This window comes from Pezoporus flaviventris, unplaced genomic scaffold, assembly GCF_033815535.1.
Source record: "Pezoporus flaviventris isolate CSIRO_AGI_PZ_B2104156 unplaced genomic scaffold, CSIRO_AGI_Pfla_v1 ptg000079l, whole genome shotgun sequence".
Classification (NCBI taxonomy): Eukaryota; Metazoa; Chordata; class Aves; order Psittaciformes; family Psittacidae; genus Pezoporus; species Pezoporus flaviventris.
In genome coordinates, this window is record NW_026892627.1 from 833,425 (window position 1) to 860,064 (window position 26,640).

General features: G+C 45.9%; 1 protein-coding gene across 2 annotated transcripts in view; it reads left to right on the plus strand.

Moving 5' to 3' along the window:
* Nucleotides 1-26,640, plus strand: part of SETD2 (SET domain containing 2, histone lysine methyltransferase) — a 64,939-nt gene that overhangs the window by 20,048 nt on the left and 18,251 nt on the right. For both annotated transcript variants that reach the window (XM_061474431.1, XM_061474432.1), the window contains exons 3-12: nucleotides 186-4,639; nucleotides 6,810-6,941; nucleotides 8,291-8,419; nucleotides 11,658-11,781; nucleotides 12,903-12,980; nucleotides 13,206-13,303; nucleotides 15,207-15,333; nucleotides 16,846-16,980; nucleotides 17,635-17,763; nucleotides 20,509-21,147. In XM_061474431.1, the coding sequence (XP_061330415.1) occupies nucleotides 186-4,639; nucleotides 6,810-6,941; nucleotides 8,291-8,419; nucleotides 11,658-11,781; nucleotides 12,903-12,980; nucleotides 13,206-13,303; nucleotides 15,207-15,333; nucleotides 16,846-16,980; nucleotides 17,635-17,763; nucleotides 20,509-21,147 (6,045 nt within the window). The remainder of the gene's footprint in view (nucleotides 1-185; nucleotides 4,640-6,809; nucleotides 6,942-8,290; nucleotides 8,420-11,657; nucleotides 11,782-12,902; nucleotides 12,981-13,205; nucleotides 13,304-15,206; nucleotides 15,334-16,845; nucleotides 16,981-17,634; nucleotides 17,764-20,508; nucleotides 21,148-26,640) is intronic.

Sequence of the window (26,640 nt, forward strand, 5' to 3'; positions counted from 1 at the left end):
TTCAAGAGAGAGTGAGGCACAGAAGGCATCATGTCTGTGCTGTCCAGACTTCAGCCCAGGGTATCAGTTTCTGTTTTATTGTCATGAAAAATTCACCAGATAAAAGAAAACTATTTAGTATGCCTGTAGAACTGTTAAAACCCCCCAAACGGTTCTTCTAACTTCATCTTCTTTATCTTTTGTAGGGCAAGCCTGAAACCGTGCAGAAAGCTGGCTTTATCAAAGGCCCCGTGTTTAAAGGCGTTGCTTCCAGTCGTTTTTTGCCCAAAGGCACCAAAACAAAGGTTAACCTTGAGGAGCAGGGAAGACAAAAGGTGTCTTTCAGCTTTAGTTTAACCAAGAAAACCTTACCGAATAGATTTCTGACTGGTCTCGGAAACGAGAAACAAAATGAAACTCAGAACTCCCCAGCAGTACCCCTTCAGACTGACTTTAACCCCAAAACTAAAATGGACCTGGGGGATGCCGCTGGTTCAGCTGAGGAGTCATCACCTCCAAAACCGAAGGTAGAATTAGGGAAGATCCATTTTAAAAAACACTTAATTAATGTCACAGCAAAACCTCCACCAGCTACAGTGACAACGCTACCGCCGCCGCCGGCAGCTGTGGCACCAGTAACAGAACTGGTGGCATTGGCAGCGGACTTTCCCTCAACACCACCGCCTCCCCCACCTCCTCCTCCTCCTCCTCCTCCACCACCACCAGCAGTGTTTCCAGCAGCATCGATGCCTGTTCCTGCAGCAGCAGTCTTGCCACAACTGCCAGTAACGCTGATGTCCACACTGTTGCTGACACCGCCCGTGGAAGCTGAAGTTCCTGCTTTGAGGGAGCTGTGCCATGTGGTGCCTAAGGAAGGTCTGGAGCTGGATATCAAGCAGGATGTGGTATCGCATGGTTCGGAAGAACGTGTAGTTCAAAACATGCCTGAGCAGACGGAAATAACTCCACAGAAGGAAGATTCCCATATTGGGAAAGAGGATGAGGTTTCCGATGGCTCAAAGGGTGCTGCCCTCTGCTCCCGGAGGCAGGGGTCGAAGAGGAAGTTCTCCCAGTCTGATGGAACTGTGCAGGGCTCTGAGTCCGATGAAGATTCGGTGAGGACCTCCTCCAGCCAACGGTCACATGAGCTGAAGATATCCAGTACAGAGAAGGAGAGAGATCCCAGGCGGAGCTCCACATCCCTCAGAAGTGATGATGTGGGGAAGTCCTCCTCGCGCTCCAGGTCGGACAGGGATGAGAAGTACTCGAGCTATTCAAAATCAGACAGAGATTCACGGTATGTGTCCTCCCGCTCTCGATCAGACAGAGAGAGAAGGCGAAGCCGATCTCATTCCCGTTCCCGATCTGATCGAGGCTCCCGAACCAGCTCTTCCTACTCAAGGTCGGAGCGCTCACATTACTATGAATCAGACCGCAGATACTATCGGAGCTCCCCATACAGGGAAAGGTCGAGATATTCCCGTTCATATGCGGACAGCAGGGCACGAGAGAGTTCGGACTCAGAGGATGAATACAGGAGGACACATTCCAGATCGAGCGACTCAAGGCGTACATCATCCTACTCCTCCTCCTCCTACAGAGACTCGAGGTCTTCTTACTCTAAGTCGGACAGGGATAGCAAAGTAGAGTCATCTTATGCTGACATGGAGAGGAGAGGAAGGTCTTCTTTGAAAACAGATAGAGATTCAAAAAGGACTTCAGAAAGTGAAGTAACCAAAAGGTGCTCTCCCCTTGATGAGCTAGGCTATCGAAAGGGGACATCCCATTCTAAGCCTGACAGTAATGTGAATTCCTCCCGTTATAAGTCCACCCCTTCAAAGACCCCTGCACCAAAGCCTGATAAGTTTAAGAGTTCTTTCTGTTGTACAGAATCAATCGAAGAAATAAAACAGCAGTCTAATTCTCTAGATTTAGAGACTTCTTGTCTAAAAAGCAATGAGATCAGGGTGTCCATTGCGAAAAAAAATGAAAGGGAAAAGACACTTTCTCCATTAAACCAGTTAAATGATTCGCCTGCTTGTAAAAAGGCAGACGAATCGAAAGTGGGTTTTGCTAACTCAAAGTCTGAGGAACTTACAGGAAATGAATGCTATGGCAGTGTTAAGGAGCAAGAAACTCTATTACAGATAAAACACGATCAGTTAAGAACATGTTTCCCCACAAAGCTGAGTGTAAATGGGTCCCCGGAGGATAAGGCTGAAGGTTTGGCAACTTCCACTGCCTCCAAAACAGAGGATGTTGTCCCATCTTCTGATGATAGCCTGTGTCGGTCAGAAGTATCGTCTGTTGTGAAGGCAAGTCCGTCGTATCCTTTGCCATCTAATGGGTTTGAGAACACATACGCATCTCAAGAGCAAGAGCTGGATAATTCTCAGGTCCAGTCCAGTGAGTGCAGCAGTCTGTTTAGGGAAGCAGAGGCTCCAGTCCCGCAGCAGCCAGTGGAAGTCACCCCTTTGCCCGTTGTGAATGTAGATCATCCTGAAACTGTGCTTAAGAAGCTGGATGATCAGGCGACTCCATGTGATAAAACCAAAGAACCATTTTTTTGCTACATTTCAGACGATGCTGCCCCTGCTTTGTATCATTCGGAAGTTGAAATTGAAGCAGAACCAGCAGATTTAAAAGTTACATCTGAGTCTTTTCTGGACGTGCAGGTAGAGCCACAGACTGTTACGTGCGACTATGAGAGCACGGAGGATCACCTCTCAAAGTCTGCCTGTGATGAAGAGCATAGTCATCCTTCCGATAAAATTAGCCTGGCAGTGGAGAGCTCAAGCAGGGATTTCTCCCAGGATGGCTGTTCCCTGAGGCTCAGGTCAGATCATCCTATCCCAGAGGAAAGCGTCTCTTCCAAATGGGATGTGCCACCGCCGGATGGACATCAGGAGGTGCTCCAGCATTCGGAAACCGAAGATGTGCTTGAGTTGGAGACTCAGCATGTTGATCTTGGTTTGGCAAAAGGCAAGCCATCATTCAAAGATGAGCATTCGTACTATTCAGAAGTGCCGCTGGAGCACCGCAGCAGAGAGGTCGTGGAAGAAAGTGCTGTTTCCACTGAGGGTGTTGGGTTCGATGATTTAAGAGTTCGGTGTCCTGTTGTATTGGGTGAGAAGGATGAGGGAAATGAGCCTTTAGTGGCTTCGGCTTTTCCAGATGCCTTTTTTCCCTCCTGTGATGTTGTTGTCACCGCAGAAGAAACAGAGACAGTAAGTCAAGCCCCAACATGTGACAGTAGTGGCAACGCCACTGAATTTGTTCCTGATGGTCATGATGATTACTCTGACACAGGGGATAGTGACACTGAGGGGGGCAGTGAAGACAGTGACACGGAGGACTCGGATTCTGATGATGGAACACCACGGAAACGGCTGCAGTCTGTTGTGGTTGTACCAAAGAACTCAACCGTTGCTATGGAGGAGAGCAGCCCTGGCTCCTCCCGGAGCAGCCAGGGCAACCGGCGCTATTCTGACCACTGGGACGATGAGCGACCAGAGCCGAGTAGACCCTACTATGAAGAGAGGTTAGAGACTATGGCAAGTAAAGGTGGTCCACAAGTAGAGAGCCGATATTCTCCTAGAGGGATGGAGAAGAGTCCAGCAACTTCTACCGAGCTCAGCAGGAAGGAGATGGAGGAGCTGCGGATGGATCCGTGCCAGTCTCAGAGTGATGGCGTTGACAGTACAAGTCAGGCAGACCTAACGACAGATTCCCACAGCAAACCCAACCCAGATGAGAGAATAATGTTGAAGGAGCTGATGTCCATTGGTAGGCCAATTGGCCAACAGGACGAGCAGCCATTTTGCCTGTCAGAGAGTTTTGAGAGCACTGATAAGCACCAGATGAACTCTTCCAAGCCAGACAGTAGGCAAGGGAGGTGTGGGCTTAACCAGACTGGTGGTGGAGACTTCACCAGGCTGGATGGTTTTCAAACAACAGAGGAGCTGGGTGGCTTGGGCTGGGACTTTTCCCAGCCAGAGAAGCCCAGTAGCACCTACCAGCAGCCAGATAGCAGCTTTGGGGGCTACTCGGGCTACATTTACCAGCCGGGTTCGGGCGCATATGGTGGCTCTCAGAGTTACTGGCAAGGCAATGGTTACTGGGATGTGAGGTCTGCTAGCAGACCTTCTGCAGCTAATTGTGAACGAATTCAAGGGCAAGTACCTGATTCTCTAACGGAGGATCATGAGGAGTACGAAGAAGATGACCGGTGGGATGATGACTGCAAGCCTCGTCTTCCCAGTCCCTCAAGTAAAAGCCAGATGCCTGGACAGCAAGAAGAAGGCTCTGTGCAGGGACATGAGATCAGCAGCAATTCGACCAAGGAGCCGGTACCTGTTGGGGAGAAGAAGGAGGAGGTGAAGGTTTTGGAAAAAAATGATGTGAAAGAACGAGGTCCACCAAAAAAAAGGCGCCCAGAGTTGGAGAGTGACTCCGAGAGTGACGTGGACTCAAGGGAGAAGAAGAAGGCAAAACTGGAGGAGGAGCAAGTGGAGTTGGCACCACAGGACGCCTCCATGGTTGGTCGGTTGTGTATCATGGATGACTTCAGAGACCCCCAGCGTTGGAAGGAGTTTGCCAAGCAAGGAAAGATGCCCTGTTACTTTGACCTTATTGAGGAGAATGTGTATTTGACGGAAAGGTAACTTGAGGGTTTTTTTACCCTTTTTTTGTCTTGCTTGTAGCAATTTCAGTTTCTAACATACATTTGGTTCTGTGAGAGTTTGGTGGGCTTTTGATGGGTAATATTTGGAGGGAGAGGGAGGCATGTTGTGTTCCCTGCATGAGCCAAAGCTGCTCATAGAGCAGATGACACTGGGCAAGCATTTAATCCACCTTGGGTCTCTTCTCCTAAACAGAAACCCCCAGTTGGGCCCAGGCAGGTCCTGGTGATGCAAAGAGGCAAAAGATGGAAGGATGTGGGGGAAGGATGATTTATTTATACCCTCTTCTCAGTTGTCTTGCAGCATCCCCTTTCTCTAGTGTTGATTTGAGTATCAAGCAGGACTTGCACATGTGGGATTACTGGCATCTGCACCAAGTAAACATGTTATATTTGTGCCCATGGTAGTTTGTAAGAGTGATTAAATTATTTTCCAAGCTTTTTGCTTTATTGCCCACTGTTCAGCACCAACTTGGTGCAGCTGTGTTGGAGCCCAGAGGAGTGTATAGCAGCATCACATCTGGGCTTGCCAGATCTTGTCTGTTTAGTGTCTCCAGATGCCAGCTCTGAAGACACAGGGAAATCTGGGTGTGGGAAAAGTTTTGGACAAACTAAGCGTATTTCCAAAGGCCTTGGTTATTTGCATGTAATTATTTGTCATCTCAGATGAGTGATTTTAGATCTAAGAGACTGTCATTTGAAATATCAGAGGATAGCTGTTAGCTGCAGATTAGCCTTTTCCCTTTTGCATGGGAACATTGAATGGGATATGATCCCTGGAAAATAAAATTATCTATTTCCTAGCTTTAGGGGTGATTAGTAGGTGTATTGCTTTAGGACTTAACTACCTTCATCCTTGTCAAAACCATGCTTCCATTGGCTTTAACGTGTATGTAGGAGCTCCTTATGAGCATGTAACCAATTCTTACTCCTGGCACAGACTACAACAAGGCCTGCTGATGATTTATGCCTATTTAATTTGCCATTTCAGTTAACCTCATGGTCCTTTTTCATCTCATGATTTCTCAGGGGTGGTTGAGTAACGGTGTTTCCCGCTGGACCATCAGACACCAAGCGCTCGCCAGCAGCAAGGGCACCCTCACGCAGCACGAGCACAAGGCGACGCTTGAATTTATACCCCTCTTGGGCTTCATGTGTTGTGGTCTTAACACTCAAGGTTTTGCCACGTATTTTGTTCCTTAAAATGTTTGGATTTTTTTTTTTTTTAATAAGTGCTTTTTAAAATATGTTTTTGATTCAGAGACTGAATATGGACCACCTCTATGCTGATAAAACCTGCTCTTTATTTCAGTCCACGTTTTTTTCCTCATGCTTTTTTTGTCTTGTTGGGATCCACACTCTGAACCATTTCCCTATCATCACATGGCAACTAAAATATCAATAAGTAGATGCCTTTGATGCCCTGCCTTTTCCATAACTACAGTTTTCTTTCCTTTTTCATCATCTTATTTGACATTAAAGCAGAGCTAACCTCTACAGTCTGCTTTATTAGAATGATGCTGCTGTAAAATGTGATGTGAGCTCAGTTTATGTGTTAATATTTTAGAATATAGTTTTTCTCCTGACTTCTGCATCAGTGAAACCAAGTGGACTGTCATGGAATAGCTGAGATTGGAAGGGATCTCTGGAGATTGTCTGTGTAGTATTATATATCATTACAGAATATAGCATTTCCTGGGAGGCTCATCAAAGTTTACCCTTTTAGTTTAAATCTTAGAACTTGCGTTATGTGGTGAGAAATCCTCTCACCACATAAAAAAGTCTAGAAAAATCAGGTCTGAATTTTCTGGAAATTGGCTTCTTGTGTGACAAAATGAAGGGGTTTTAGTTCTTCCTTTGGGTGTAGGTGCACGTGCAGATCCACGTTGAAAATAGATTGGATTGTGGACATTGAGCAGAAGTGAAAAAAGTTAAATCTTTTATGATCAGAGATTCATCACCTCATCACTTCCTGCTCAAAACAAACCAAGTATCCTATCTTCCCGTGGTTCTCCAAAGGTAATCAATCCGTATGTGCAGTTTCTAGAGAATAAATTGATTGCCTCTTACAGCAACTGATAAAGATTGAGGAGTAATTTTTCTACCCAGATGCTGTCTAACCTGTATTTCAATGACTTGTCTTCCGTAGGAAGAAGAACAAATCTCACCGGGATATTAAACGAATGCTGTGTGAATGCCCTCCACTTTCCAAAGAAGAGCGAGCTCAGGGGGAGGTTGCTTGTGGAGAAGACTGTCTCAATCGCCTGCTCATGATAGAGTGGTAAGCAGCATTTCAGGAGTTGCCAGAGTTGGGCAGTGTTGTCTGTGAGATGACTTGGGAGTCCCTGAAATCACAGAGGATTCCCTGGGCAGTGGCAGTGCACTGGCTGTGTGCTCTCATTTTCACTGGCTGGTGTGGAGTCATCTTCAGAGCCTACACACCAATATTTAAATCTGATTTCAGATGATCTGCAGGAGGCTAGGCCATAGCAACCTCCTGTTTAACACTGCTACAAATGCTGTGAGTCTTCTGTTCCTCAGCATTAGCTCTAGTCCTCTAAGCATGGTTGGAGGGAGTCAGGAATGCAAATGAAGCTCTCTACCTGAGACCTGAGGAGGCCACAAAGATGCTCTGAGGGTTGGAGAACCTCTCCTATGGAGATAGGCTGAGAGAGCTGGGCTTGTTCAGCCTGGAGAAGAGAAGGCTCCAGGGGGGACCTTAGAGCAGCTTCCAGTGCATGAAAGGGAATGCAAGAAACCTGGAGAGGGGCTTTTGACAGAGGCAGGTAGGGACAGGACAAGGGGGAATGGCTTTAAACTGACAGAGGGGAGATTGAGATGAGATGTGAGGAAGAAGTTCTTCCCTGTGAGGGTGGTGAGTCCCTGGCACAGGTTGCCCAGGGAAGCTGTGGCTGCCACATTGCTGGCAGTGTTCAAGGCCAGTCTGGGTGGGGCTTGGAGCAACCTGGTCTGGTGGAAGGTGTGCCTGCCCGTAGCAGGGGGTTGGAACTGGATGGGCTTTAAGGTTTCTTCTAATCCAAACCATTTCAGAACACAGTGATTCATTATTTCCTCTTTTTTTTCTCCTTTTGCATCTCTCCTCTCCCCAGAGCCTCAACAGGTTACAGATGGTGTTTCCTTTTGTCTTCTGGGAGAGGCTAGGAGGAGAAAGAGCTGTTGCTCTGTGGGAGGGAGGCAGGGAAGGGGTGCTTAGTGGCATTCACCTACCTGGCAGAAAGATTGTCACAGCTGGGATGGAAAGAGAGAAATTATCTGGCATTATCTGTTTGTTTTCTATTTCCTTGCCCAGGCAGTAGACATAGGAGAAGGGGATATCCTGGGGAAAGAACCCATAAAACGTGGAGAGGAGGCCAGTTCATCCCATTTTGGTTATAAGACATAGAAGTACAGCCACATTAGCATTCCAACTGTTTTTGTCCTCCTTCCAGAAATAAATTGTGTGCACTTGCATGTTGGTAATCAGATGGTTATGCTTTTTATAGCGAAACCCATTTGAAAATTTTACACTGAATTTATTGTGGTTACTTGGTATCTATTTCCCATGTGAGCCGTTCCAGTTATCGTTGTTGTGCTGCTAGGAATTGATTTGTTCCATTTTTTTTCTCTTAGTTCTTCCAGGTGCCCAAATGGTGACTACTGCTCCAACAGGCGCTTCCAGAAGAAACAGCATGCAGACGTTGAAGTGATCCTCACTGAGAAGAAAGGCTGGGGGCTGAGAGCTGCCAAAGATCTGCCATCGTAAGCATTTGCTCTTTGAATGGCATCCTCCTGCTATTTTACTCCCTTGTGAAGGGAAAATAAGTTCCTTGCATTTTCTTGGTTTCATTGACATTAGTAGCTTTACTGAGGTTCTTCTAGCTTTATATACTGTCCTTGTGCTCTGTCCCTCTTGGTTATTTGGACCTGCACATCCACTAATCCACAAAACACCCGTTTTGCTCTTCTCATTAGGGTTTCTGACAGTCTTGCTGTGGCTTCATAGAATCACAGAATGATTTGTGTCTCTTCTGCTCTTCCCACCTCTGCAAGAATTACCCTCTTGTCAAATCCTCCTTCTCCCCTTCAGACTACAGGAAGACCCTATGGGGATCTTTCCTCCCTCATTAGCCTGTTGTTACTTAATGGCTGTACTTGGAAGTACATCAGCCATGTTTACGGATCCGAGTCTGTGTTTGATTCATCTCTCTTTCACTCAAGCAAGACGATATTTACCTGGATCAGTTCATTTACTGACACTATAAGGCACAAGGAAGCTGGTGGGACTTGAACGCAAGGGCTGTGTGGTGCTTCACCCCATTGGTCCCCTCCTAGGTCGGCAGCAGGATGGACGTTGATATTTTTTGTGTTATGGTCCTGTTTGGGAGCTTGCACTCAAAAAGTGAGTGTGGCTGGGAAAAAGAGTAGTGTTAGGTACATTTTACTCTACAGGTGTGTGTGCAAGGAGCAGCTCTGAGATGGGAGTGCCTTCTCACCGGGCAGAGTAACTCAAGGAGTTGTCTTGTGTGTTGCCAACCTGGTGTTTTCTTATATGCCCAGTAGTAAAAAGAGCTTTAGGTGAGGCCGGGAGAGAAGTGAGAAAAGCAGAGGCATTCATAGAGCTGTTGGAGCCTGAAGCACAAGGTGCAGCGGGAGGAGCAGGATGAGCAGGAGACAAAGATGGGGTTTGCTGGGAGAAAGGAGCAGGGTGAGAGATGTCTGAAGGTAAAAGCGACTGCAGTGAACTGCCATGCTCCTACAGCTAGGAGGTCTCAGGTGGCTTTTTCTACCTCAGGTTCTGACCTCACCACTTGAGTGTGCAGGTTGTGTGGGTGTGGATGTCCTCCCAGATCCATGCCAGGTGAGCAGAAGTTGGTTGTGCTCTTCCACAGATGAGTGACATACTTTGTAGATGAACCCACTGGAGTGTCCTGCCATGAGGGAGGAGGTGATGTGCACCAGAGTTGCACCAGGCTCTCATTTCCATCTCAAAAGGTTGTGGGATGGGCATGGTGAGTCTGTTCATCTTCAAGAGCACCAGGGACTGAGCTTAGAGACCAAGACAATCTGCCTAGAACTTAATTGTGCAAAATTTTCTGTAGCTCTGTATGTTTATAGTAAGTTTCCGTGGAAACTCTGAATTAATTTTTTCTTGGCTTCTGTTGAAGACAGAGAGTTCTGAGGAATCCAGCAGTGCTTGTGACACTTGAGAAAGCTCTAGGTCTTACAGCAGAGTTTTTTTACTGCCTTATCGACTATATGAGACTAATTCACAGGAAGATACGTGGAAGAGTTTCGATTGCTTTGGAGACGTATGCCAACTTATCTAAAATGCAGTGAAAACAATTCTGCATTCTCAACCTGATATGTTTAACCAAGAGTGCCTTCATACTATGTTTATGTAGAAGATGACAGTGTTGAGCACCTGTCAAAATGAGTGAGCGCTCCCCATCACTGTCCTGTTGCACAGCAACTGTGTCTAAGAAGAGGGTGAGATTCATAGCGTTTTCTGGCTCTTCCTTTTCCAGATTTGCCACATAATCTGGGGAGTCCCTGGTGCTGCTGGATGTAACCTTTGCAAGAGGAGGGTCCCATTGTTTATAAAGTAGTGCATGCGCAGAGAAGTATTAGTGATGGGGACTGTTGCCCTGTGTGGAAATGCCAGATCCAGTTTTATTTAAAGGTTTAGGAATTTCTTTTGAAGACAAGGTTGTACTAAAAATGCAGCTGATAGTGAGCATCTTACCATAGCAAGCACTGTATCTGCTAGGTGGGGTAGGATCAGGAACATTGAGAAAGATGGGAAGGAGGTAGTTGTGTGAAGACCATCTTGGGTAAGGGGGTAAATATGTCATAGAATCCTAGAATGGTTTGGGCTGGAAGGCGCCTTAAAGACCATCCAGTTCCAGCCCGCCTGCTACAGGCAGGCACACCTTCCACCAGACCAGGTTGCTCCAAGCCCCATCCAGACTGGCCTTGAACACTGCCAGAGATGGGGCAGCCACAGCTTCTCTGGGCAACCTGTGCCAGGGCCTCACCACCCTCACAGGGAAGAACTTCTTCCTCATGTCTCATTTAAATCTCCCTTCTGTCAGCTTGAAGCCATTCCCCTTTGGTCTGTAACTATGTGCCCTTGTAAAAATGTGGTCCTTCAGCACCATTTGGTGGGCACAGAGATGGGTGAAGGTGGGTATCATTTATTCACATGGGCTGGAAGGCCAGCACAGTACTGCTGGAGGGATTAATGATGGGAAGGAAATGGGGTGAGCTCAAAACACCTAAGGCCTAGTCTAGGTGGAGCTGGGCAGGAGTTTTTTCTTTCCTGGTGCTCTCCCAGATCAGCACAAGGAAGAAGTTAAAGGGTTCAGGGTGATATTTAGCAAGGGAAGACTTAGGACAGATAGCAAGGGAAGACTCAGGACAGGTAGCAAGGAAGATATATTACAGTGTGCCTTCATAGACCAGAGGGTTTAGAGCCCGACTATGCTGCAGAATGCAACCTGTTAGGTTTGTGTCTGAGCATAGAGGTAACTCCTTGTTCTCTTCCATCTCTGCTTTTAAATTCACTTTTCCTGTGGCTATAAAGGATGTTTTATTGACCCTTCATTTCACCCTCCAGACCAGGAAGGTGCAGACAGGTTTTCCATTTCAGTTGATGACAACCACCTGCCTGCACCTTCTCTTAATACTCTTTGTCCTCTTGACAGGGCCCACAAGGTCTTACTCTTTTATTAAATGAACCCCGCTTGAGAGGTGGCTTTATTCTTGTGTCTGGGCTTTTCACTGTGATATACCTGCCTCTGTGATAGCATAGAAAATAAATTAATCAGAATTGCCTGAGATTAAGGTATACAACAATCGTAGCTTCACCACCTGGATGACCAGGCTGCAAGTTGTGTTCAGAGAGCCCATCTCCACAGTGGCTGTTTTCTTTTCCTTTGTGTTTCTTGCTTGTGGCAAAGCAGAGTGATGTTTGTTTTTTTTCCCTTGGGCTTTGCAGCAACACTTTTGTCTTGGAGTACTGTGGAGAAGTGCTGGATCACAAGGAGTTCAAGGCTCGTGTGAAGGAATATGCCCGGAACAAGAACATTCACTATTATTTCATGGCCCTGAAAAATGATGAGGTGAGTGGTGAGCCAAAGAAAACATTGGCTGGCTTTGTGTTGTCATGCCTTACATTCTTAAATCATTTTTTTAACCCTTTGCTCAGTTTCAACCTAGTTTAGTGGAAATCTGGCAGTCTAACTGCATCCCGGTCCTTGGAGAGAAGAAATTGTCCTCCCAAGGGAAGGAATGGGGTATGGCCCATCACTTTCACATGAGCAAACCTCTGTGGGAGAGAAACTGTATCTGTGTCCCATGACAGGAAGATGCTTCAAGCCAAATTCAGCCTTCTTGAATGACCAACAAAACAAGTCTAGAAAACACACCAAGAAGCCCTGTTACCTTTCTTCCCTTGCTCACAGAGCTAGGTTAAGCTGGGACGATTTTAGCTGGAGTCCCTATGTGCAGGATTAGTGACATTGAAATATTTATATACCAGATGTGCTTAATTATTTATCTCTGCTTCAGTCCTATGGGATTGCAGAGCTGTGATGCCGAGAGCGCAGCCTTGCTTACCTTGGGCAATGAGCCCTCCCTTGCTGAGAACAAAGCTTATAAATAGAAATTTAATATCATATTCTGCTTGTCTCTTCTGTCAAGACTTTCTGGGTCTGGGTAGCTTTACAGTAAATGAGCTAAAAATACTTTTTTTTCCCCCAAAGTAAGCATTTTTTGTAGCTGCCATGGGATTGCTGTGTGATCACAAGGGGGCACAGGGGAGTGTTTCCAGTTATGAAAAAGAGGATGCAGTGATGCAGGAGACAACTTTCTTATTTGAGTCTGATGTGCATGGCAAAGGTGTTTGGCTTTCCTAGCCCTCATGGTCGCTGTACTGCATATCAGAGGGTCAGAAACAGATTAAAAATTGGGATACCAACCCAACTGAAGAACTCTGCATTAACGTGCTACTAAGAACCGTGTGCCAGCTGCTTAGTGCTCTTCTTTTTGGGGGGCACTTAGTATCACTATAAAACCCATTCTCCAAACCATATAAAGTCAATAGCTGGAGCAGGAGAGGGTGGTAACTTCTACGTGGGTTGTCTTCAACTGCGTGATGTTCATAGCTATACTGCTTCGTGTTTCTGGCGGTGCAGAGAGAGGGAGCCTGTTTCACTGTATTTGTTGCTTCTTTTCTTTTCAGATAATCGATGCTACCCAGAAAGGAAACTGCTCTCGTTTTATGAACCACAGCTGTGAACCAAACTGCGAGACACAAAAGGTAAACCGTGGGATCAAAGCTGCTGGCTTCTCACTTCCGCTGCCTTGCGACTTAGCAAGCTCAGAGTGAAAAGCGTTTCTCCTTTATCTCTCTTTGTTGCTTTTTTGCTCTTTACATTTATCAGTGATGCTGTTTGAAGGTTTAATCTTGTTCATTCAAAGCAAAACCAGAGTCAACCCTGGCTTTTGTAATAACTGCTGTCATCTTGTTTTTCCCTTGCTTCAGTGGACTGTGAACGGGCAGCTCAGAGTTGGATTTTTCACCACCAAACTAGTCCCATCGGGCTCAGAGCTAACGTTTGATTACCAGTTCCAGAGATATGGGTACGTTTCATCTCTCTCTGCTTAAGCTGCTGGAAGTGGGTTTTGTGAGCATTGGTGCAGTCTTGCTCCAAAACAAATCATTACAAAGCCTCGTCTAACAGAGCAGCTGGAAATGAACTGGAATTCAACTGTATAAAAAGCTACCTGAATAATTTTCTTCCATTTCTAACACAGGAGACTGGGAGAGGAATTTCCTGTTGATTTGTCTTTTCCAATTCACTTTATTGCTTTTTTGTTCCACTTCCTACCATCTCTCCCCAGTGGAAATTTCCCAGATAATTATCTTGACTGTTGCTTTCCCTTGTCTAATTATTTATTATCCAAGCTCCAGACTTTGCAGTGATCTTAAATAATGCCTCTTCTTCCCCGCCCACCCCTGTTTTATGACTTTGCAAATACTTGCAGAGCTGTAAAACCCCAATAGATAGGACATCCTCTCTTCCTGACTGACTCCAGAGGTGCAGGTGTGCAAGCTCCAGTGTGGGCTTTGGCTCCCTTCTCTAAACCTGAGCTGAGTATTTCCATATTACTGCTTGTCCAGGTGTATGGTGAAGTATTTCACTCTCTTTAGTGAGCACAAAACAGCATCTGATCGGCTTGAAGCAACCTGTAACTATGAGATTAATTGTAAATCCATTTTATAATCTCTAGGCTTCTTACTGAATATAGTTGTTTAAGACGCGTCTCTTCCTTTTCCTTCTGGATCCTGTCTCCTGCAACACTGTGGCCCTTTCTGTAAGGAGGAGAATCAGAAACTAATTTTTAATTGTATTTTTAAATTACTTGTGCTAAAGCGTCAAATGCTGCCATGGACTTTTCCTAGTGCAAACTTTCAGGAAGGAAGGCAAACTTAGTCTTTCTGGTTGCTCTTGCAGCAAGGCCTCTTTAATTTTCAGGCACATTGGAATATCAGAGAATCATTGAATGTTTTGGGTTGGAAGAGACCTTAAAGCTTCTCCAGTTTCATCCGCCCTGGCCATGGGCATGGACACCTTGCACTAGACCAGGTTGCTCAAAGCCGGGTTTAGTATTGTGGCCCTGTTAGGGTCTCTCTGATGGAGAATCATTTTGCTATATTGGCCCACTCTGATACCGTGTGTATTTGAGTTCAGTGAGCTTAGTCTTGTCTCAATGGAATTTTCCAGCTCTGATCTTCTGGGTGTCCTTCCTGAGCTCAGGTTCTGCTTTGTAGAAGGTCCTGCAGTTTTCTTCCCTGGTTCTTACTGCTGCAAAGCCATGTTCCTCCAGTGGATTATGCACATAACCCCCCCGCCCCATAACCCACAACCCCCCTTACCAAAAAAACCTCCAAAACAACCATTCTCCCAAGCAACTGTGGTATGTAGTTTAAAATTTATGGTGTGTCAAGTAGAAAATACAGAGGCTTTGTAGAAATACTGCCTGAAGGTAATATAATTTATGTCTTCTGCTCTCATGGCTGTATATGGGGAGCATATCTATTGCCTGAATCTCACTACTGAATCTTAACTACTTCTGAGAATCTTTATTCTGTGTTGAGTATAAATTGCAAGCCTTTTTCCTAATGGATGTATAATCCTGATTACATATTCTTTAGGAAAAATAATGTATTGATTTCAGTGTGTGGTAAGAAGTTGGCAGACCCAAGAGCCCCAACTTTTTGTTTCTGATTCATGGTTCTTGACCTATAAAGAGCCTAGAAGTAAAGCAGACTTTGGTTTCCAGCTGAGACAATCGGGGGTCACCATAGCTATGTAAGAAATAAAGACTTAGTTTGAGTTTTCTGTGGCCTCAAAAGCCTTGCCATGCAGGGAAGTTGCTGTCACTTTCTTCTGAGGATGCACTGAAGAGTAAGGGAAAATAACTTGCTGTGGATGGGGTTGATGTGTTATTAAACTGCTCTGTTGCTTATGCCCACCTATAGCAAAGAAGCTCAGAAATGTTTCTGTGGCTCAGCCAACTGCCGGGGTTACCTGGGAGGAGAGAACAGGGTCAGCATCCGAGCTGCTGGAGGGAAGATGAAAAAGGAGCGCTCCCGCAAGAAGGACTCGGTGAGTCTGAGTCTCCCTCCTATGCATGTTCTTATTCATGTCTAAGAGCAGCAGCTACAAAGGGCTGACTCTGGGCTTCATTTTCTGTATGAGAGTCTTCAGCTCACCTCTGCAGTCATCTTCTGTGATTGGTGACTCATGATGGTGTTAAGGCTCTGTCTTTTCCATAGATGTGTTTGTATCACTGTATCACAGGTGCCCTCAGTACTTGTGTTTTCTTGGAGCTTTAGTTAAATCTGTTTCTTTCTCTGGGTTACTTAGCAGCAAGTCCCACTAGAGAGGGACTTTCCCAGGTACAGTATCTGGTCATCAGTACTGTGGGCTACTAAAAAGCATACAAAATTCTGCCTGGTTTGAAAAATCTGGTTTGTATTGCATGATTTCTGAATGTTGGTGAAAGGCAGGCATTGCCAACTTCACTTTTCAGGATGTTACCTGAAATTTGACAGCTGAGAGGGCACAGATGTTTGCCATCTCCACGCTGGGATGTGAAATTTGAACCTCTTAACTGCTGTGGCCTAGGGGCAAGGCAGCTTCCAGGAGAAACTTGTATGAACATGTGTCGCATTTGTGCTGGCTTCAGTTATAGTTGTGTTTGCAGATGGATGTGAATGAAATATGTAACTTAAATCCAGACTGGTTTTCTAGTCTTTTTATAGCTTTTCATGCGTGTAATCCTTCCCAAGTGGTTCTATGAACTAACTCCCCATACTGAATTGCAGGGATGGATTCACATGGTAGATGTAGGAAACTGTGCAGAGAAGTTTGAGCAATACAATCTAATGGAGTTTGTCCTTTGTGGGCTCTTTTTGCCTCCTACAAGGTGTAGTAGTTCTGTCCTTGGAGATGCAAAACTGTTCCTACAGATAAGATTTGTTACCTGCTCTTTTGGGAGAAGCTGCCTATAAAAATGCTAGCTTCATTTTTATTTACTGTATTGGAGCGTCAGGAAGCCAAAAAGTTATTTATAAGCCCTTTATGAGGTATCTTAAAATGCTAATTAGTGGCACCGAGGAGTAAGGTAAATTATGAATGATCATATTTCAGTCTGCATGGAGAGGAATGTGCCTCTGGTTGTAAAGAGCATAAATACCCATTAGGTATTTAAAGAAGTAAATCTATTGGCAATTAAGGATAATCTCATAGTACACATCTGTTTTCCTACATGAAAAGATAAACTTGCCACTGGAAGTATTTTGGTGTGTACCCCTGGAATTTCCTCTATGCAGTATTAGATGTATACATCTAAATCATGCTATTCTTTTGGGAAAATGGATGTTGGAGTCTAGGGATTCCTGCCTTTGGCATATGTGCTCGGCAGAACAAACCACCATAATAGGCCAGATAAAAGAAACCCAACCGTGCTGAGTCAAATTAAAGCCAGGCTTCTTTTCCATATGGGCAAATTGCTCGGGAGAGGCTTCTCTTGGCTCTCGAAGATTGTGTCTACCATCACGTAGGGTAGCACAAGCCTGGTATGACCTGAGAGTTGTTTCTCTTTGGCCGTGGTAGGTGGACGGGGAGCTGGAAGCGCTGCTGGAGAATGGAGAGGGTCTCTCTGATAAGAACCAAGTTCTCAGTTTATCTCGGCTGATGGTTCGGATTGAAACGCTGGAGCAGAAGCTCACCTGCCTCAAACTCATCCAGGTGAGGAAGACCCAGCTGAAGCGGGGAGACCCACATCCTCTTTAAGCTATGTCCTTAGAGCTCTTGGTGGATGAAGAGAGGGAAAGTGGGAGAAAGGTGCCAGCAGCCCATGTGTGAGACAAGCAGTTCTTCTTGATAGATCACATGTGATTTCCACCTTTTGTTCATTTTATGTTTGGTGGAACTTGGCCTGGATGGTGATGCAAAATGCCCATTTCTAGAAGTAAATGAATTCTTTATATGTAAGGGCTTAGAGAGTAAATGAATAGTTTGTCAGCTTAAAATCGTAGTTGTCTCCTCTCCAAGATCACCCTGCATTTTAACCTCTATCTGACCGCAGATGAGCCGCAGCTGGGTTTCTGTGCCATCCCTTATCATTAAGTTTTACTCCCCAGTCTGAGCTGTCCATTAGGTAATTGTTGTAACAGTTCTGCTGTCTGCGTTACTGCTCCTAACCCAGTAGTTATGGCCACTTAAACGATGTTAGATGCGCGCTGGTCTTGGCTGGTGTGTAGTTCTGGCTTCTGTGATGAGTTTGACAGGTAACATAAGCCCAGTTGAGCAGTTAGCCATGTTAGTCTGGGGAAATCAAAGCGGGTTTTGCCTGTAAGTCTCTGGCCATTCCCATGGACTCTCTTACTGTGGCTCATCCAGAATACGCACTCGCAGTCCTGCCTGAAGTCCTTCCTGGAGTGTCATGGCTTATCTCTCCTCTGGATTTGGATGACGGAGCTGGGCGATGGAAGAGGAAGCAGTGCTAACAACCTGAAGTTGCAGCTGGAGGTCAGTAGTTCCCTTGGGTTTGAAGCTTTCCCTCACAGCTTTAATAATTACTCAGAAGCATGGTGATTTTATTATTTTTTTAAAATGTATGTATTATATGCCAGGTGTTCATGAAAACAAACTTTGGTATCCTCAGAACTACAGCCTTAAAACTTGTGCTTTAAGGGAGATCCTTGACATATATGGAAATAATTTGCTCCTGTGGTTTTTCTTAGAGTTCTGAGTTAGCAACATGAGACAAACTTAAATAAAGACCATTGCCATTACTGTTTAATTCTGTACTGAACCACACAGGGAATTTGAGGTATTGACAGTCTGAAGTGGAGCTTGTGTATTTCTGTTTTCTATACACGCTTCGCTGTTGCATGCAAAAATACATCTGGAAGTTCCCTTAGTAAAGACACTTCTGCAAGAAGGTTGCTATGCAGTTTGGAGAGGCACACACAGACACACATCACGAGCAAGGCAGCAGAAGCTGTGTGAGCTGTAGAGCTCAGGGTACCTCTACTCCTGCTGACTTCCTTGGTTTTCAGAAGCAGTCCTTCCCAACCCAGCTTCCTTAGGCCAGCATGATTTTTCTCTAAGCTGGTACTTTGCATTTCTGAATGAGTTGTCTCCTACTCATGCCTTTCTCCTCTTTAACACTGTGGCTTAATCCTTGAATGATCCTAGAGTGGTTTGGGTTGGAATGGACTTAAAAGATCACCCATTTCTGACGCCTTGCCATGGGCAAGGACACCTTCCACTAGACCAGGTTGCTCCAAGCCCTGTCCAAGCTGGCCTTGGACACTGCCAGGGATGGGGCAGCCACAGCTTCTCTGGGCAACCTGTGCCAGGGACTCACCACCCTCACAGGGGAGAACTTCTTCCTCACATCTCATCTCAGTCTCCCCTCTGTCAGTTTAAAGCCATTCCCCTTTGTCCTGTCCCTACCTGCCCTCGTTGAAAGCCCCTCTCCAGCTTTCTTGTCAGCCCCTTTAGGCACTGGAAGCTCCTGTAAGGTGTCCCCAGAGCTTTCTCTTCTCCAGGATGAACAAGCCCAGCTCTCTTCAGCCTGCCTCCATAGCAGAGGTGCTTCAGTCCTCAGAGCCACTTCGGTTCAGGTGATCCCTTATTAAAATGGGCACTGTTGGTGTCACAAGATGGAGAGTTTCCTATGTGTGCTTTTCTGAGCTTCCAGCTCTTCGAGTGGGATGAGGATACCTGAAGATTCTTGGAGCCCAGATCACTATCAGACCTAGTAAGATGGCTTCTGTACTTCTCTCTGTGCTGCTGATGGTTAGAAGGACAGCAGATCTGTTTGCTCTGCAGTATGTCCTAGTGGAATGCCACCAGTTCCACCTCCTAGTCTTTATCTGTCCTTACTAAGACAAAGTTTTGACTGTTAATACCTGGAAAACTTCAGTGCGTGGGGCTTGGGATCTCTGACAGTAAGTTAGAGCTTGTTGACTTACAGAGTTTGAGTAGACCTACCCTTACTTCATCTCCATTGTGCTGTGAAGAGCATGTTGTTGTTGATGGTCCATGCATGTTGTGTGCAAGGCGTGGATTTGGCAGGTGCCTCCAGTTTTCTCTCCCGCTCATGCGATGTGGCTTTTCAGTACTTCTAGCCAAAGCAGAAGTGCTTGACAGCCACTGAGTGAACGTCCCTCTTGCCGCAGTGCATCACTTCCATCTTGCTGTATGGAGAGGCACTGCTCCTGAGTCTGCAGAAAGATATTTTGAGACCAAGTCTACAGGGGCTGACTTAATCCGTTGCAGTAACTGCTTTTAGAAGGTAGCTGTTCCTCTTTGGGACTGCAGTATTTTCTTCTTTGGGGTAGATAGGATCCATCCTACTTTATACATGTTGGAACTGTTGCTCTGAGGGAGTCTCAAGTCTGGATTTTTGTACATACAGTGCCTATCCTCCTTGCTCCCTGACATACAGGTGCCATGGCATTGCAGAGCTGCAAGGTGGCTCGTCTCCAGCTCATCTTTGACTTCTGGCTTTGGAGAAGTCCGTGGTCAGGTTAAGGTTAGACTCTGTTTTCCCCTGGAATAGATTCAAGCACTTCAACTTCATTGTTAAGGCTGCTAGTGGCAGCCTTATATTTTGGCGCAGTTTAATAATCTAGAAGTGCCATCAATATCGGAGATGCTCGCCTTGTCTTGTGGTTTGGAGGTCCCCAGTTGTTCATATCTCTTTGTGCTTAAGGTTTAGCTCCATGAGCAGCAGACTGTCTCCTTTCCACTAACACCGGTAACACTCCAGCTTCTTCTGCCGTACATGGCGCCACTGTTAAGTGAAGAAAAAGCTTTTCTCACTAGTTTGCAACCAGTTTGCAGGCTTTTTTTTGGTCAAGCTGTTCTGAGTGCTGATCTATCCTGACATTTCTGATCAGGTTTTGTTCCATATAGCACATCTAAATGCTGCATTGTTGTATTGATTGTCCTAGGAATGTGTATGGCCACTAGTAAGTGCTTGAGCTCTTTGAAATAGGTTTAATTGCAACTGATTGCTAAATTAGTTTAATTGCTAAATGCTCACTCTTTTCCACATGCTTATGGTTTATTTGCTCTCAGCAGCAGTTCACTGCTGTAGTTTAGCCTTGAGGAGGGGCATCATTATTTCTTACCCATGCCTTGTCGCCATCATTTTGATATTTCAGTTACCTTTTTGTTAAGAAAAAGAAATCGTTCCAGTTTGGAGATGGCTTTAAATTCTGGTGGCTCTAACAATGTGATTTTTTTCTTTGCAATTAGATTATGAAGACACTAGAGCTCCTGCCTATACCTACCAAGAACATGCTGGAGGAGAGCAAAGTGCTTCCCATTATTCAGCGCTGGGCTCAGACCAAGACTGCTGTCCCACAGCTCAGCGAAGGGGATGGCTACTCAAGTGAGAACACTTCACGGGCTCACACACCGCTCAACACGCCAGATCTTTCCACCAAGCAGAGTGGGGAAGGTGACACGGACACCCCCAAGAAGCTGGTATTTCGGAGGCTGAAAATTATAAGTGAAAACAGCATGGACAGTGCCATCTCAGATACAACCAGTGAGCTGGAAGGGAAGGAGGGCAAAGAGGACCTGGACCAGCTGGAGAGTGCCCCGATGGAGGTGTCAGAGGAGCATCAGCAGCAGGACATCAAAGCTGTCATTGATGTGCCAGTGGAGAGCAGCAAACCCCAAGCTGCAGAGCTGGAGATTGAACCTGAAGCAGAGATCAAAGAGAGCAATGGTGCAAAGCTGGAAGAGCCCATCACGATGGAAACGCCATCTCAAGACGAAGAGGAAGGCGTATCTGACGTTGAGAGTGAGAGGAGCCAAGAACAGACTGACAAAATTGTGGATGTGAGCGATTTGGCTACCAGGCTGCTTGACAGCTGGAAGGAGCTCAAGGTAAGAGGCACCTATCTGCAGCTACACCACCTCCGCTCTTGCTAAGGAAAATGCAGAGCTGTTTGCAGTTCAGTAAAAACGGGATTGAGTTGTCTGTTGGTAAATGGTTGATAACTCAGATTGCCTTTCCTACGCAGAAGGGCTTCTCTGAGTGCTTTCTGTGTATCTCCTTTTGTTGCAAACTGCCCCGTACATGACTTTGGGTAGATTTCCAGGCATCGGTGTATTGCAGGCTGAAAACAGCAGATAATTCAGTTTAGGCATGCCACAAAGACACCTTAGTCATGAAGTTATTTTTTAGGCTGTTCAGGGGGAGGGCAGCTCTGAGGAATTGAGATTCTCTTCCAACCCAAACCATTCTGTGAAATGCCACAAGCATTTTTGGTTGAAGTGGCCCAGTATCTGTCAATGTTGAAACAAATTGATGGCCTATCTACTCCTTACTTCAGTTACCACAACATCATCAGCATTTCCTGCCCTGTTAACATCTGCTGTTCATCTGCAGTGTATAGAGCCTCCAGATCCTGGTCTGCTGGCCATATCATGTTCTCTCAATAGTAGTTGTATGGGTTAACCTGATGTTGTTTGCAGTTGGTTTTTAGACCAGGTAAATACTCAGATTTGTGGGTGTTATTTGGGCCTTTAAAGACTGCTAGAGTATGCAGATACTCATGGTTTCGATCCCATCAAGGTCTTCCTCAAGCACATATCCTCTTTAAGAGAAGAGCTCGGTGGCTGCAATCCGCCATCTCTCCTCCAGAATCAGGTGTGTGGCCCTGTGCAGCATAGGTGGCCAACTTGGCCACTCAGTCTTCAGCTGGCAGCTCTTTTGATGGGCCATAGGATGATGTTCCAGTAGCTCAATACTCAACAGTTCAGGCATTTCCTGGGGTGTCTTTATGTCTTTGGAAACCCCTTGCCCATCTGCTGCTTTTGTAGGATTATATTCCTTATATTTGAGAGCAGCAAGGGTGGGAACCTTGAAGTTGCTTTTACACTTTAATAAGTGTAAAAACTTACACTTATTTGTAATCCTCTTTTGCTGAGGATCCAGCAAAGGAATCAAAGACATTGCCGTGCTTCTGGCATGGTGTGGGTTTGATGGAAAAGGTCGTGGAGGATCTTTTGCCCTTTTCTTAGTCAAGTGTCTGTCCAATTTTAATCACTGGAAGTGGTTTTTAAGCAAATTTACTTTTCATGATGCAGCATGTAGCTAAAGAGTTGATTTACCCATCGAATTTGATAATGAGTAATTATTTAGAGGAGGCTAATAAAAATGGTGGGTGTTATGCATACTACGACGTCATATGCAGATGGAGACCGCAGCAAGCTTTGTACTGTTCAGCAGCCATAGCTACAAACATCAGCATTTATAAAAACATATCTAGAGAGTTACGTAAGGCTTAAAAGAAATCTTACCTTCATCTCTGAATTTTTCAGAAAAATCAGATATTTGCTGATTGTTGGCTAGATTTCAATTTGTAGACTCTTAAAATTTGTGTGGGCCTCATGGTTTTCTTTACTGAAGTGACACTGTCAGGTTGAATTTATGGTTAAATTGAAACAGCATCCTTTTCATCAGTTGCTAGTACCTGGGATTGTGTAAACTGAAAGCTAAGTCAAGTCTTAGTCCTACACTGCTTTGCAGATAGTTTTGCTCTGGACTACCCAGCCTCAGTTTTATGTTGGTTCCCTTCCAGGATGATGTGCTGTGGTGGCTAGACTTGAAACAGCACAGAAAATATGTTGTAAACCAGTGTAAAGCTTCACCAAATGAGTGACTCCTCTGAAATGGTGGTCTGAGACCAAACTTGATCTTAGGGTGTCATTTTATCACCAGGGCTTGTGTTTTCTTTTGAGCTTGGAGGAGCTCAGCCTTGGCTATCTAGAGTTTGGTCGCGCAACTCGTCAGTGTTGCTATTTAAGGTGTGGATTCACATCTCTGTGTACTTGCTAATTAACTTCAGGTCTTTATAAAGGATGCTAATAACCTGATGCAGCACGCATATCTGGTTGTGGGGGTGGGGTTGTATCTCACAAGCTTTAGCTTTGTAGTAATCCCAGCAAATCCAACCCCAAAAAGCAGAATCATGACATGGGTCTGTGAAAACTCATTTTTCTCACACAAAGCATTTTTGGGGAAACTGTGACCTGGGGCTTCATTCTGTCCTAGACGTTGTCATGGCACTAAGAGTTAACTGCTTCTGTCCGATTCTCACCTGTTAAGATGCCAGGTGCCACCATAGCCCAGCCTAGAGGTGGCTGATGTCTAAAAGAAAAGACTAAGCTGGCAGAGCATTGCTTTAGATGGAATGCTTTAGAACCCAGTCACCCCAGCGGCATAAAAGCCAGGGGCCTTTTCCAGCACTTCCAAGCTTTTTAAAAGCTGTTTTGAGTGGTGGAACATCTGCAATAACTGGCATTGGATGGGGGGGGTGGGAGGGTCTGAAAACTCATAACTTAAGCTATGTCCTCTCCAGTCCTGCTGATGACCCCCTTGTAATTTCAACCATTTCCATCTAGCTTCTCAGGGCAGCAAGGAGCTGACCATGTGTCTCCTTTTCTCAACTCCATTTTCAACTCCGTGCTGAAGAAGGGAGAGGACATAGCGTGCATACGGTGAAGAAACGGGAAGATGGTTGGGAAGCTGGATGATGCATGAGCAATATAATAGGTGAAAAGAGGACAGAGGTGGTTAACTCATTGATGCCGACGTTATTTTGGTGTGTCCATTGCCGGCAATGGACGTCGCTCCGGGAAAATCCCAACTCCTGGCATGAAAGGATTAAGTGAGCTATCTTTTTCTATACCTCTATACACAGGACTTTTAAGTCCTCAGCTTACAGGGCTCATACACTCTGACTCCTTACCCATGAGGAGTGTTGGCCACTGCTACATACCCATCACAGCACACACTCACACTCCCCAGTGGGGTAAGTTTTCAGCCTGGGCTTGTGCATGCTGTTCCTGCCCTCCGAGGAAGCAGTGCATATCTTCTCCCATGCTGAAAACTCACTCTGAGTGGCAAGGGCTGGTTGGTGTACACAGGTGGTGGTTCAATGTGATTCTTCCAGGCACCTAAGCTCACTCCATCCAGAGGATTGCGCTCAGGTAAGGCTCCGTGGGCTGATCTGTACAGCCAGACCCATGATGGAGGCAACACATGGTACTATGGCAAACAGACCTGGTGCTCTACCCTCCTGGCATCACAGGAACAAGTTTTAAGGTCAGCTTACAATGCGTAGTAAACTTTTCTCAACATCCTTTTGATGTCTGACATTTCAGTAGCTAAGGCTGATGGACAAGAGAGTAAGTTTGGCTTCAAGTGTAGCATGTGCTTTAATAGCATTGGTGTTTCAGGGTTGTCTGGCTGTTGGGGTTTCCTCACCATTTATGTTGAAGCAGGGCCTTGGGGTCCTGCAGCTCTGTTACCCAAGTTGTAGGCTTCCTGTGATGACCCATTGCACATCTGAAATATGTCCTATAGAGAACCTGCGTGCTCTGCCAACTGACTAATGCTGTGTGAACGCAACCAGCATGGCGGTGCTGGCTGCTGCAGAATGTTCCACTGTGCTAGTGTAGTTTGGGCACTGCTCTGCTGCAGATAGAACTGAGTTTTTGGCATCTTCCTCCACTCCTTGAGGGCAGAGGATGGGCAGACAATGCCCTCATCTTGTGGTGAGGCAGCAGGCAGGAGTTATAGTTGTGTAGTTGTGGGGATCCCCAGTCCTTGCCCTTGTGAGTTGGAGGAGACCTTTTTAATTTCAGAAAAACCTTTTGAAAGAGCCAAGTATTTTGGGTTTAAAAGGTTTTGGTTGGACAGCTGTAGCCTCACAGGTATTTAGCAGTGATTTGGGAGTTCAAGCCTGAAGTGTTACCTCAACTTTGGCCAAGGTGGACCTTCTTTTTCTGCAGTGAAAACTCCCATTCTGTGAACTTAATCATCAGCTTGAACAGAGATAGAGATACCAGAGCTTGGATGACCCAGGCAAACTGAGCCTTTGTCTTCCTCTGAGATGGTCTTTACAAATCACATCTGATACATCTTGATAGGATAGCCCTGTGAAGCTGCTCTTGCCTGTCCCTTTTCCTAGACAAGCCGTCCTGGAGTGACTGGCTCCTGCTCCAGCACACACATAGAATCGTAGAATCATAGAATAGTTAGGGTTGGAAAGGACCTTAAGATCATCTGGTTCCAACCCCCCTGCCATGGGCAGGGACACCTCACACTAAACCATATCACCCAAGGCCTCGTCCAACCTGGTCTTGAACACTGCTAGGAATGGAGCATTCACAGCCTCCCTGGGCAACCTATTCCAGTGCCTCACCACCCTAACAGGAAATAATTTTCTTCTTATATCCAACCTAAACTTCCCCTGTTTAAGTTTTAACCCATTACCCCTTGTCTTATCACTACAGTCTCCAATGAAGAGTCCCTCCCCAGCATCCCTATAGCCCCCCTTCAGATACTGGAAGGCTGCTATGAGGTCTCCACACAGCCTTCTCTTCTCCAGGCTGAACAGCCCCAACTTTCTCAGCCTGTCTTCATACGGGAGGTGCTCCAGTGCCCCGATCATCCTCGTGGCCCTCCTCTGGACTTGTTCCAACAGTTCCATGTCCTTTTTATGTTGAGGACGCCAGAACTGCACACAGTACTCCAAGTGAGGTCTCACAAGAGCAGAGTAGAGGGGCAGGATCACCTCCTTCGACCTGCTGGTCACGCTGCTTTTGATGCAGCCCAGGATACGGTTGGCTTTCTGGGCTGCAGGCGCACACTGCTGGCCCATGTACATCATGTGCTCTAATTAGGAGGCTTATAGTTTGTTACAACTTACAGCAAGAAATAGTTTGCAAAAACAATAGGCACTGGTGAGCAGCCAGGCTGTTGTTTGTGGTGGGTTTTTTTGGCCTTCAAGCAGGGATGTCGTGGCATTAGTCCTTTCTTTTGCTCTCTTCCTTCCCTTGGCATCATGCTGGAGCTTTGTGCTCATGCAGAAGGTGTGGGGAGCTGCAGAGGGAAGGAGGGAGGGAAGCAAGGAAGAGGAGATCCAGCTCTGGCTGGTGGAGCATTGGGTATCCAGCCTGGTAGAGGAGAGATTCGATTGCATGGCATTTCTTCAGCAAATCAATGACTTAAGTTGAGAAAACTACAGAGCAGAGTTAGGTGAGACAACATGGTCTGCAGGCTGTCTTGGCTTAGAGCATTTAAGCCCTGCCAAATGTGGCGAGCTTTGGTGAGCTACAGGCGGCTTTCCCGAGTAATCCCCTTGGCCTTAGGAGAAGCATGCCTGCTCCCTGTTTGGGTGACAGAGGTTTTGAAGCACGGGTGTGTTGCTGGATTGCTGTAGAAGAGCGATCACCCCTTTGCCAGCTGTGCATCTGTTGGCACAAACACAGCCTCCATCCAGTTGCATCATTGTTTCCCTGTGCCCATTGTTGGTGTCCATTGGTCTTCTCCAGTTTAGTCCCATTAAATCTAAAATAATAAGCAGC